Raw genomic sequence first — 14590 nt, 5'->3', positions numbered from 1 at the left:
AATGAATGAAGCTACTCAAGTATGTAATTTATAATAAAAATGGAATAGGTGATAAGGTGATTCTTGGTCCTCAAGTTTAAGTTCTAGGTAATATCTCTACATTAAAAGCATAACAATGCATTTTTGCATTCTACAGATATAACACAAGTATAGCGCAGTTATTTAAAGATAGAATTTTCTTTTAAAATCAAACATGTAGGAACTAATAATCTTTGAAAGTACATCCCCCTCCAAATCCCAGAATGATGTAGGCAATGGCTTGTAGACGTACAGTTCATTGGCAGAAGAAGCATAATGAGGCATTTTTTTTCACCTGTGACATAAATATTTGAAAATCTCTCTCCCACTTCTGCTATAGAGTAGAATTAGGGGGAAAACAGTGGTGGAGAAGATATGAATGGGATTCAGTGGGGAGTTGGTAGAATTCATGGGCATAGAACCTTCCCAGTCAAGAGCAGTGGTACTCAAAGAGAAGGAAGGGTTTCCATCCATGTAGAGCTGTCTAGAGAGAAAAGGTCCCATCCAGATCTCCACTGGTAAGAGAAGCCAGTGGTTATTTATCATCAAAGAGAGAGTGAGTTTATGGGTAGCCTGTTCAATTTGCCAAGAGAGGGGACTCAAAGGAGTAACCCCAAGAAATCCAGCAAAAGGGAGTCTGTCTCTAAGGAAAGGGAAATGAATCTCAGGATTAAGGATGTTTTATCAAGAGAAAGGGATATTATCTCTCTTAACTCCCTTATTTTCTACTACACTGTGATTCCCCAATTCTTCAAACCCTCCTTGGATCTAGCTTCCCAAGACCTAGTGAAGTATGAGCAAAAAAGTCAGAAACAAACGAATAAACAAACAAAAAACATGGTTTCCAAATGAATGCAGAAGAGAATACTACATCCCATTCCAGAAAGAGTTAGTTTCCCCTGAATGTTAGCATAAAGACATGACATATTATAGCCTACTTATAGATGTGATTAGTTCTACTTGTTCAGTACAGAAATTTGACCTAACCCCAGACCCACTGAAAGAATCAGAAATTTAGGGGAATATACTGAATTATGCTTTATTTAAATGCTATCTTCAAAAGCAACTCCTTTAAATACTATTTGCAATTGGTACCTTCATTGAGGTCTCTATATCACTTCCACTTGAAAAAAAGAAACAAAAATCTGGCAGAAATATGAGATAAAATGTACTATCCAAAAAAGTTAGGATCATTTCCTGACAAGCCTGTTTATGCTGCAGCTTTAGATAAGGTAATATTAATTGTTTCAGAGTCTTATTTATAGAAAATAGGACTGATTTTCTTCTCAATATAGATTCCCTTCATTATCATTCAAAATATTTAAATAGACTGCATTCTTTAAGTTCCCTTCCAGTATTTCCAATTCCGCTCCCTTCAGTCTTTTCTTGCTTCCTTCTCCTTACTTAATATTCCATGATAAGTGTTACACATCAATAAAATCTAGTGAGTGTAGAGAGAGGTCAAATGAAGTCTTAAGATGAGTGGGAATGAAGAAATACAGGGGGAGGGAGAGAGAGAGAGACAGATAGACAGATAGACAGACAGAATATACAAGTCTAACTCACTAGCTAGTCTGACATATGTACAAAATGAGAGGAGCACACTAGAATGCTGACTATAAATAACAGTAATTTAATGATTTTTAAAGAATAGTTGGAGCTAATAAAAAGTAGAGGACATAGAAGGATTACTTTACAAACACTCTCTGAGAGGGAAAGATGTGAAAGGAATAGGAAGAAAAAAATCAAAAATGGCAGAGGATATTACTATTCCTGAAGAGATCAAAAGAACAAGTATTTAGCACATCCAAATCATTAAATATTTGATTGATTGACCAACCCATAGGCTTACTTTCTCACATTTGTAAAATGTTTATGAGAATCATCTACATACATATTAAGAGTATCTTTGATGATAATATACAAAAGGGATAGAGAGCTATCCACAAAAAAATTTATATAGAAAAGTACATTTTTATAATTATATAATAGGCTGTAAGACTCTGTATTTGGATTTTTTTTGTCTCAAAATCAGAGCATAAAACCAAGTCTTACATCCTCTTCTACAACAAATATCATGATCATATGATTTTTTTTTAAACCTTACCTGCTATTTTAACAATCAATACTTAGAATTGGTTCCAAGGCAGAAGAGTAGTAAAGGCTAGGCAAAGTACAGTAAGTTGTGAATCTTAAATTTTCTCAGACTTGTGAATATTAAAAATTCTGAGACTCTACCTTAGAACATTTGGTTAAGACCATTACCCATTTTAAACAATGAATGTACTTCATCAGGAATGTGAGAACTCTAGCATTACTCCACCCATACTTAAGCATACTTTAGGGGAAGATAAAGTTGTGAACTCCTTACTGAACAATGAAAAAGTCCCAACTCATAACTTATAGTGAGGCCAAGCCCTTAAGCTGGGTCTGTTTTTAGATCTAATACAAAAAGGTGCTAAGTATCTAAGTGACTTGCCCAAGGTCACACAGTTAGGACTTGTCTGAGGCCAGATTGGACTCAAAGATTTCTGGTCTCCAGAACTGGCTCTCTACCCAATGAATGACCTAGATATCCTAAAATTTTTTGATGAGTGAAACTATAGAGAAATATTTTTCCTTGACCATCAAATAACATTAAATGATGAAGATATATATATTTTAGGATTTTTTCCTCTATGTGCTACACTGGTAAATGTATGCATAAGAATATAATGCATCCTAGTAATAATACTAAAATAATCTAGCTTATACATATATTTTTGCAATACACAAAAGGCAAGTATAGAAATAACAAAATATCCTATATTATTCAGCATATTCCAGTTTCGACAGCACATTGAGGGTTCTACTACATATATTTATAGTATGAGTACTATGTGTCTTGGAGACAAAAATACAGAGTATGCATTTTAATTGGGATGACAAAAAGAAAGAAAAACTATATTTTATTGTGAGAAAATCAAAATACTTTGGAAGAAGCAAAGAAACAGAAAATAAAATGAACTGATATTAATTCTAAATTAAAACTTTTTAAAAACCTCCTTTATAGTGCTTCAAGGTGAAGTATTTTAATTTCCCCCATATGTTAGATAAACACTAATGAATCTTATTTGTACATATATACAGAAGTTCATTATTCTTATTAGCTAAACTAATATGTCACATCTGGCAATAATTAAGCTCTTTTACAACTCAAATAACAGCTGCTGGATAATAGAAACAAAATCTAAATATTTTTAGAAAATTTGGTTTGCTTTTGTTTTAATCCTACTATAACTGGGAAATCTGGCATATGTTAGACACAATTTAGGTTTAGTTTTTTCCTCCCAAGTATAAAACTAGAAACTGCTGAATTACTACATTTCTAGTGATATTTCCTTACTTCAAGAAATTGATTTTAAATAGTTACCACCAAATTACAAAACGAACTGCTTTCTTGGACTTGTTTTCTATAATATGATCAATGTTTTGATGATTTTGCATTGAAAAGTATAATAAAAACCAGTCATTATGACCAAAAGTAACTTTAATATGCTTTCTGTTAGCAAAAGTAAATCCATCCACATGGATACTTAATCATCTTCATAAGGATTGATTTATACTATCTGTCTACAGCAATAGGTTATCAAGATAAAAAAAGATATAAGTTTCTGTCTACTCCATTTAACAGTAGAAGAATTTTTAACTAATTCAGAATGACTATTTATGGAATTTGATCAAAACTCTGCAAATTTCATAAACAACTTTTTGATTATTTGGATTATTTTTCCCAGAAGTAGAGAAAATAACAATTCATACAAGCATAAACTCAATTCTAAGATAATTGCTATATCATAATTTTGTTAAGTATTAAGATTAAGTATAAAAACTAAATAAATAAAATTAAATTTAAAATTAAATTCATTAAATTAATTATAAGAATATCATAAATATTATTAATATAAAGAAGAATTTCAAAAGGGTTGATAGTGATTATATGAATGTCTCAGTCCAACAGAAGAAGGGAAGACAATAAATATTTTTTTCCAGCCTAGTTTCATAATTTTGTTTCCTTCCTTGAATTTTCCTTCACCATAAGAAGGTGTCCAACTAGTCAGCTATACCATTTGGGATGCTATGTCCATCCACATAACCTCATAAATTCTGACTTAAAATGTCTGATAATTCCTCCCATAGCAAAACCATCAAATTCTACTCAAAAGGAAACTGTTGCCATTTTGGAGAAGGGTCATTTCCAACACAATAAGCAGATGATGTTGTCCTATTTTGTTCCAAAGCAGACAATCTCTGAAGCCAATTTACAGTGCTGCCCCAAATGTATTCCTTCATTGTGTAAAGAAATAAAAAAAATTCCCAAATTGAATTTTGCATGTAATTTTGGAAATATCTCAAAGTGTCTCTCAGCCTAAAATATATTCACTATTTAGAGGAGAAAGATGTAAATGCTAAGAATACATCTTTTTTTTTAAACATTATTTTAAGAATACATCTTCTTTATAAACTATACAATAAGTCTATGATACAATGAGATATGGAGAGAAAGTACATTAGTTATCCACATATATTACTACATCAAGATCACTACATCATGAAAAAAAAAAAGAAGAAGAAGTCATTACCGTTTCTTTGGGAATATGCATCTGGCTTGGTTCAGCATTCTAGAAGAAAAGTATAAATTTAGCGTGACCAATGCTATTTTTAGTAACTTTAAGAAATGGAAGATAATTTTTTAAAAGTTTATTTTTAAAATGAATCCTTAAAAAACTAGAAATTTCCAAATTTATGCTGAACAATAAAGTATATTTGCCTAGTGAATAAACACATAACAAACATTGGTTATATTTCAAATAAGCCTAAGCATTAACAATATATAGTTTAATGATATATAATTATTTTTTAGAATCAGAATGAAAAATTTCATTTACATTTTTCTTAAGTTAAAATCCAGGAGCAGTTAGGTGACTCAGGAGACAGAGTGCCAGGTCTAGATTGGCATCAACTAGATTCAAATCTGATCCTAGACACTTCCTACGGGTTTGACCCACCAGTGGCATAGCCCCTGCCCTTAGTCTTAAAGTTGTTACTAGAACAGAAAGTAAGGGTTTAAAGGGAGAAAAAAAGCTAAAATCTATGATAATATCAAAGTATAAACAGGATTTGTTGTCCCTGTCACTACCTTAGTTTGAATGCTATCATGAGTGTTTTTATTTATTTATTCATTTTGAGTCATCTTTTTAATTTAATTTTTTATTGTTATGTGAATCACACTTCCATATTGCTCATTGTTGTAAGAACTAGAGTTTTTTAATGTACATTCGTAAATAACTTACATATATAAAAAGGATATTAATGTCAAAAAAGGGAGCTTAAAAGTGTATATGAAAGCACAAGGTAGCTTTAAATTAACTGCAATATTTTGTTATAATATATAACATTTCACTTTTTTCAGCTAATCATTTTCACTGAAATGTGTAGCTCTCACAGGAGAAGAAACAATGCCGAGCTCATTAAAAAAACTTTTGTTATTAGAAAATTGGAGATAGAGTCAGGAAGTGTTCAATTCAAATGTGAACTTTTATACTACCTTGCTACCTGTATGACCCTGAATATGCCAATTAATTTCTGTCTACCTCTCTTTATCCACCTGTAAAACAAGGATAACAATAGCACCTACCTCACAGAGTTGTTGTGAGATTCAAGTATGTGTCCATTTTTTGGCAAATCTTAAAGCACTAAATAAATGTGGCTATTATCATTATTGTTATTATCGTCATTACTATTATTAATTCTGATATTACTGCTTCTGCATCCATTCCTCCTTCTCCCACTATCATTAATATAAAAATTAATTTATTATATATTTTATATAGGATATAATACTTATATATTATCATACATATATATTAATATTCATATTATATAATGTATTTATAAATAATATAAATTCAATAGTAATTTAATTTTCTTTCCTTCAATTTCCTCATCTGGAAAATGGGAATAATAAATACCTCACAGGATTGGTGTGGGGAACAAATGATTTAATAACTGTAAATCACTAAGCACAGTGCTAAGTAAGCACATAGTCAACACACTATAAAAGTTAGCTGTTATCCTTGCTCTTACTGCTCCTACTCCTACTTGTACTATTGCTGCTGCTGCTTCAGTAAACACAAAATGTTGTGATTTTTGTCTTATTGAACTTATTGAAATATATGCATTTTTTCAGGAAAACATTCCCCAAACCAAGACCCAAGGGTATCCAGAGTTATATGCAAGGAGATAAAGCAAATGTGATTCCACTTTACTTGTAGTCTATCGCTCATTGTAGTTGCCACTGAATCTAATTATTGTTTTGAAAAACAAAGGCAGACTAGGATTGATGTTTAACACACTAAAATAGGCAGGCTAAGATGTATTTTAAAACATACTCAATACCATGTAAACTCAGTTAAACAATGTTTATCATGGCAAAAATTACAGGCATTAACCAGTTCTCCTTTACACCAATTTTTAAAGCAAGCTCCAACGAACAATTTGCTACAAATGTTTTCCCCAAAACTGTATTTCTAATATGCTTTCTTTGAAGAATATCAATACAATGAAAATTCCTGTGTAATACTCAAAATATGTATGAACTTGTCATCAGTGAGAAAGAGAATTTAAAAAGGTTTATTCCATTTCACTTAAGTCATTCAACTTAACTTTCAATGTGCTGCTAATTAAGAGGTATAAGACTTCTGTTCTATACTAGTTCTCTATAATTTAAATTCACCATCATTTTTTTTATTGTAAATTTCTTCTTTCCATACAATGTGATTCAAACTTCCTCTTTTGGATTAGTTATACATACTTTGAAAAATGAGAGGCCATACAATGGGAGAAATGGCAAGCTTGTTAAGGCAGGTTTCTTGATATATGACATCCATGAAATAATCCATTCGTCTGTCTGCCTTCAAGCTGAGACTATCCCACAGCTTTATATTAATTATCATTTGCTATTACTGAGAGAGGGGGAGTCCCTATTTTATAGAAGTTCTTAATCTATAGTCAGTGAATTTAATTAAAAATATATACTTTTTGCTAACTACATTTGAATATAATAGTTTCTTCTGGAATCCTTTGAATATTTAAAATGCATTTAAAAAGGGGTCAATAGGCTTGATCAAACTTCCACAGAGACCCATGAAATGGAAAAGGTTAAAAACTCCTTATTTATGAACTAATTTCTAATCATTTCTAAGAAGATCTTTTTAAAAAGGAAATTGAGATAGGGGATGAAGCTAACAGGCTCAGTGGATAGAGAGTCAGCCTGGTCCTGGGTTCAAAAGTGACCTGGGACACTTTCTAGCTGTGTGTAATCCTAGACAATTCATTTAAACTCCATTGCCTAGCCTTTGCCATTCTTCTGACTTGGAATCAGTACACAGTAATTCTAAAATAGAAGTTTTTTTTTTTTTTAATTAGGGGGATAAATCTTAAAATGTCTTATTACTTACTTTCATTCCTCAAAAAATGATAATTTGGTCAGAATGGATACTCCCCTCTACTAATGCAGACTAAAACTCTAAGTAAAAGTTTTTCATGAGTATCTGTAGTCTAAAAAAAAATCATCTCTTGGTGTCCAAACTACTGGTAATTAGCCTCTCCTATTTAATCAGGCTTTAATTGAAAGGTATCTTTACTTGATGTGATATGCAACAATTTTATATAAATTATAGACTGATTATATATTTTATGATATACTATGATGTATTATTATTATTGTTGTTGTTGTTGTGATTGTTATTTTTTTATTCCACCAGGTAAGCTTTTCAAAATTAAGGGTCACCTCCAAGCCACAAAACTGGATGAGAAGTTAAAATGAAATGAAAAATGTAAACTAATACACACAAATGGAAGTCATGAGCCACACTTTTCAGCTAGCAGCTAAATTGTTTTGACATATTCATCTAAAAATTTTCATAATCAATCTAAATTACTTACCATTTCCCTTGGATGGAAGGCTTCTTCCTGGCGAATAACAAGAAGACTCACAGTTCCTCCCATCTTGGTGCTTCTTAGCAAGGAGACAACTTCCTCTTGGGTTCTGCCTGTTAAATCAACTCCATTTACCTAAAACAAATAGAGAATTTAAAAATACTAGCCTGGTAGATCAGACAAAAAGCAAGACAAATGGTATAGCCAATACCATGAAGTTAACTATTCCAAAGAATTTATTACTGATTGATTCATAAGATCTGGCTCTGAATCAATGTGGAAACACCTTCCATTGACACAGATCAGAGCTCTCCACAAGATAATAGAGTTTCTATGGCTGAAAAAATAATCCAAGATCTAATATTGAAAGTATAGAGATGGTTTTCTCTCAGCATAGCTCAGCTGGTCCTCAGACAAACAGGTACGCAGACTGCTGTTTCACCCACAGAACAAGTGTCTAGTAAACATGGCAATAACAATGCAAAATTGGATATTCTACCATATTCTTGAAGTACTCAGGAATACATTCAATGGGCATTTGAAGGATTTTGAGGGTAGAGAGGATTGGGTGAAATTAATGGAGTAGTATCAATCTCTTAAAATGTTTTTAGCACATGGAATGGTGGAGGAAAAGAACCAGCAGACTTATTATAGCTAAAATAAGGCATAAGAGAATATAAGTGGAAACTTAAAAAGTAACAATTAAAATTAATAAATGGCACCCCTCCCACCTTTTGAAAATGAATTTAAAAATAAAAATATTTAAAAATATTTACTAACTTCAGATGTCAAGGACATTTTGTAAGTTCTTTAAAAACAATAAAATAAGCTTTTGCTATTTCAGTAGGTAACAAAAATCATGTTCAAAGTACTTTTAATAATAATAAATTAATAACACTTTTAATATGAAACTTTTAACTCTGAAAAAGTTTTGAAGAGTCCCTGCCTGCCACCCTTGTCTGATCACTCTTCAACGCTGCCATTCCTGAAGTCCCAAAATCCAATTCTAAGTAAAGAAATTCATTATATTAGTTGAAAAAAATTTCCCCTAGAAATAAGAAAATGTTATGCTGTGATAAAAAGTTGTTTATATTTTAAAACAAAAAACAAATGTATTTGGGGAAAAATTAAGAATTCATGGATAAAAGTATTATTTCAAAAAGATTATGTGTATTTAGCAAAAAAACACAAAAAGAGGGGTGACTATAACCTATTAAAGTCACTTATGTCTTTAGTAGGAATGAATGAAGGATAAGAAGAGTTGAGAAGATGTAGGGAGACAAGAAGAAACAACAAAATGATGCCAAATGACCAATGGCAAACATTTAATCCCTATAATCACATTTCTCTACTATGACATATTTGAACATGTTAGTTGTAACTTCTTGCAAGTAAGGATTATTTCACTAAATGTAATTATTTTATTCCTAATGTCTAACATAATGTGTGCCTATATAATATGTACTTTAAAAACATATATTGATTGATTGGTCTTTAAGGGAAGTTGTAATTATTCATCTGAATTTTTGAACTTTATGAAGGTACTAGATAGACAGGTACTAGAGAGATCATTTGAAAAATATTTCTGTAGTGCAGAAAGGTGACTCAGTGGATAGAGAGCCAATTGAGATAGGAAATCCTGGGATAAAATCTGACCTCTGACACTTCATGGCTATGTGATTCTGTGCAAGTCACTTAACACCGATTGCCTAGACCTCCCAGTTCTTCTGCTTTAGAAACAATATTTTGTACTGATTCTAAGACAGAAGGTAAGATTTTTAAATATATTTGCAAGAAAAGTTCTGCCATATCTTGAATAGTAGCCTGATATTTATGGAAAATTCAAGAACTTGTAAAAAAGTATATAACTATTCTCAAAATATCTCAGCTTTTCCAGTCTTGTGAGCTTCAGAGTCTATCTTTATAGAGAAGACCTTAAATGTGTAAATGAAATGTTAATGCAAAATGTTAAACATATCAGCTAAATACACCAAGAAAACATAGAGAGGTGGAAAAGGAGAGGGAAGACAGTGTAATTCAGAAATGTGAGTGGGAGCAATATAAACTATATTGTTCTGCCTTTGTGGAAAGAATTTAATTTTTGAAAATAGCATATGGTAAATGCAACCATAAAAAAAAAGCAGAAATAAGAATGGAAACACAGAGAGACCACAGAAGAGCCACAATACACATTATTAAATTATTCTATGTTGGTAATTGGTCCACTGGCTCTCAGTAACTGAGGGATAGAAGATTCTGCTGATAAAGAAAGATTTAATGTTTTCTAAAGAAACAGCTAAATAGAGGAATGACAAAAGCTCTATGCATTGCTATAGGTCATTTAAAAGGAAGTATAACAGAAATTCATAAATATGCAAGATATCATCTAACTAAAGATATCTTTACTGGCATTAAATTTTGTCTCAATTCATTCTGGTATTCCATTGCCACTATTTTTGGTTCCAGTTCTTTTCTTGTGAACTGCTTTTCATTTACTTTATTTTTGATTTTTCTAGTCAAAAGATATATCAGCAATTGTCTCCTCAGATAAACTCCTAATCATCAAATAATAAATACAAACTAAGGTTAAATACATATATTATGAAAATGTTTTATTAATTCAGTCAAAATTTCAACAAAATAATTTTTAATTCCATCAATCTAAATGTTTGACATTATGAAAACCAACTATCTAAATGACTAACTTAATTTTTTGACTGAAATGAATGGATTGATTAGATGTTTTGTCATCATGTAGACACAACCACATGCTGAGCGAAAAACATTAGACTAATTGAACTGTGTTCTATGTATCCTGCTGCAAAACAGAATTTACTGTCTCACACTGAGTATCTATCTGTACAAAGCAGTCTAAAAGAAGCAGTCAAGTAATTCCCCCAAATGATTTATGGATTCTGTTTTGTTTTTTTAAGATTAAAGAAATTCGTCACTCACCTCCACAAGTCTATCTCCTGCTTTTAGTCTACCATCTTGAATAGCAGCCCCTCTGGGAAGAATATTTTTCACATAAATTGGAGCTGAGCCACCAACTGGTACATCTCTGGAAGTGATGCTAAAACCCAAACCTTCTGAACCTGGGAAAATAATAGAAATGATTGAGATTTTACCACTTGAAAGCACTTTGTCATTAACTAACTTTTTAATGATCCTAACACTGTAGGCATCCTTGTTCTTTATCAATGTTTGCTCAGATTTTCCGACATAGAATTAAGTAAATTAAAGGGAATTAGGAGCCCATAAGGGCATTGCTATTAATAAGTGAAGAATCTTCTAATAGCAAAATTATGAAATTAATTTACTGACAATGACTGGATCTTGTCATTTTGTACTTTTGCATTATAGCTCAACTTTCAGGTGTGTATTTCCCAAAATTCAAATTGGATTTTTCCAGCTAAGATAAGAAATAATTATTGGATTAAAATTTTTTCTTTCTTTCTGGCTGCCATCTCCAAAGATGATTGCATTACATTTAATGATGATGAAATTAATGAAGCATCTATATATGACCAATTTGAATAATTTCAATTCTGAGGTTTGGGGCAGGATTTTCTGACATGTGAATATGTTGAATAGAGTATAAGAAGAAGGTTATGTGTTTCTAGAACTGACAAGTAATAATCCAAAATGAGGCAAGGTAAAATCTGAAGATAATAACTTGTCAATGATTCGTGAAAATAAAATTTTCATGCCCATTATAATTATGACAGATTTCTACTTTAGTTTCAAAAAATTACTTTTGAAGACATTAGGTTATGTTTCCATCTAAAACGCTATCTTGGACACATTTGATAAATGGGACTCTGCTATATGGATATAATTAAATCATAACAAGTCCCATAAATAAAAGAAATGGTGCAGAATGTAAATACGAAGTTTTTAAGTCTTAATATTTAAAGACAAGAGTTTATGAGCTATGTGATCACAAACCAATCACAATATCAGTATCTCCATTTCCTTATCCATAATACTATCCTTTAATTAACTACTTCAGAAAATTATGAGAAAGTTTCTATGAACTTTAAAATGTTATGTAAATTGAAATTATGTTTTTAGTAAATATTAGTTGAAATAAAAGTGAAAGAAATTCATGTAGTTAAGACTCAGGTTAATTCAACTGAGGAAATATTTATTAATTGCCTAATAGGTACAGAGCATAAAGCTAAGTGCTATCAAAATACAGTTCTTGACTTCATGGAGTTTAATAGTTAGGTATATATGATATATACAAAGATAACCACAGAATTTTTAAATGTTCAAAGAATCACAAATATAGACCAAGAAATGGACTTCAAAAGTCTTCTAGCCCAACCACCATATATTACAGATGAGAAAAAAATAATTATTACATCAGGCTTTTTTAAGTGTATGACATGATCTGAGAGTGACCTTTATGTTGATCTTTAACCCTCCTAATATAAATCTTCATTTTAAGCTCACTGTTCTTTGTCTCTTGTTCTTTCCCATTTCCCATCACTTTCCCTTTATCCTCCCATTGTTGCCTGTACCCAAAATGTCTTCTTCAATCTTCTCTGTGAGTACAATGACTGAAAGTCCAATTTAAATACCACCTGAAGCACTTTCTGATCACCCTGACTGATAATACATATACCTCATAGAGTTTTTCATGTATTAATCATGTAATATAGTTTATTAAATCTATAAATTTGTGTTTTACCCTCCCCTCCATACACTTGTCTTTAAGCTCCATGGGGATGAGAATTGTATTTTACCTAACTTTCTTTTGCCCTCAATACTCTATCCTCTTACCCTGCCCAGCCAGTGCATAGAAATCTGTTAACAGAAGGGCTTTGTAAATAAGTCTTCTATGAATAACTCAGTGTTGCTGAAGAATTTTCAGAAGAATTATATAGAAAGGGCAGTAAGACATGAAAGAAATTGGGTAATAAAATATCCCACCCCTCCAAAATTGCACATATTGAATTAGGTCTATAACAATTTATTACTATGTCACATTGCTAAATTTATTCAGTAAGAGATAAAAACTGAATTATTTTTAATTGGTCAGTTTGAATGGAATATTTTAAAATGTTCATAATTGCTCATGTTTAAGCTATGTGCTATGATCACAGGTTTAACATACTTTTGCTATAACATATCTTTTAATTTTTTTCTACTGGAATTTTTTCCATGTATCTCTTTTAATGGAACCCAGAATTTTATATTATTTTAATAAGGAAAAAATCAAAACTCTTCCTACTTTGTTATCTTAACTTGTATGATCTATAAAGACTGACTGCAGTGTGAATCACAATACTATTAAAATATCACCAATAACCCCTAAATCTGTATGCTAAAAGTTCAGGCAGTGACCTTTAAAAGAAAGATAAATAGATATCAATTTTCATTTAGAAAAGCCAACAAAACATTCTGTACTGACTGAAACATATTACTGACCTTCTCCCTCTGACTTTATTAAAAAGCTAATTCCTGTGAAAGATCAGAGTATTTGAAAATGCCAAAATGGCAATAAATATTAAGAAATCATAATTATAGAAGCAAAGACTTGTGGACTATACTAATTTTGTCATTCTGGATGTCATAGTTCCAAAAATATGTCAAGGAAAAACTACAATGAAGAATATCTCTCTCATTATCAGATAAAGATGGATAATTTCCTTATAATAAATCACTATTACTTAGAATATGCTAGTTGGAACTTGAAGTCTTATGCACTTTCTGCTTTAATGAAGCCTACAAAGAATTTTTAACCCAATGACGCCAATTGGCAAAATAACCATTGCTTATTTTCCTAAATGAAAGTGTATTTCTGAGGTTTCCATGAAGCCTCTTTTCTTAACAGCATTCTTCATTAGAGATAATCAAAGACAATTAAAATCCCCATTCTATTCATACCTATAATACACTACTTGGGGATATGCATAAATGTTTTGCTTCATTTATTGCTCCACATGGCTGATGCCCCAGTAATCAAAAGAAAATAGCAGTAAGGAGCAGGGCCTCCACTGAGCATGGTATTAACGTAAAAAAAAAAAGTTCTAATAAGGAAGCTGTTATTTATTTCTTCTTTTGTATTCTAGTGCAAGAATCAAAAATAAAATTTTAAACACTGTTAAAAATACATTGACTACTCTCTAGTTCTTTTTAATAGAAATAAATATTTCATTTCAAATAAATAACTGATTTCTAAATATGGAAAAAAATGACAAGTACCTTTCAAATCATCATCAAAATTCCGCCATCATGCATGAATTTCTCAATATACTTATGAAAAGTTACACATTAAAAGTGGAAAATTATAATTTTCCACATTAATAGATTTGGAGTTGCTTAAAAGACCAAAGATATTTAGAAAAAGCAGTAACTTGTACATGATTATTTCGTGTGAATGTCAGATATAAAATTGGGAAATCTGTCACATAGAGGAATCATGGGCATGTTTTTGGTCAGTTTTCTATATACATTTTATTAAATTATTTCATTATATTTTTTCTAAATGAGGACTGTCATTCAGTGAACATAAAACATAACTGAAAGGTCCACAACCAGATTTATGCTGATGCCCTTAAGTCTTGTTGGAGGAATATCCACC

General features: G+C 31.0%; 1 protein-coding gene across 25 annotated transcripts in view; it reads right to left on the bottom strand.

Annotated features, from left to right (window-relative positions):
- Positions 1-14590, bottom strand: part of PARD3 (par-3 family cell polarity regulator) — a 730632-nt gene that overhangs the window by 272296 nt on the left and 443746 nt on the right. For all 25 annotated transcript variants that reach the window (XM_056800896.1, XM_007504759.3, XM_007504751.3 and 22 more), the window contains 3 exons: positions 10954-11093; positions 8005-8133; positions 4641-4679 (listed from right to left, as the gene is read on the bottom strand). In XM_056800896.1, the coding sequence (XP_056656874.1) occupies positions 4641-4679; positions 8005-8133; positions 10954-11093 (308 nt within the window). The remainder of the gene's footprint in view (positions 1-4640; positions 4680-8004; positions 8134-10953; positions 11094-14590) is intronic.

This window comes from Monodelphis domestica, chromosome 5, assembly GCF_027887165.1.
Source record: "Monodelphis domestica isolate mMonDom1 chromosome 5, mMonDom1.pri, whole genome shotgun sequence".
Taxonomy (NCBI): Eukaryota; Metazoa; Chordata; class Mammalia; order Didelphimorphia; family Didelphidae; genus Monodelphis; species Monodelphis domestica.
Note: the sequence above shows the minus strand (reverse complement) of the source record. Positions and strands in the feature narration are given on the sequence as shown.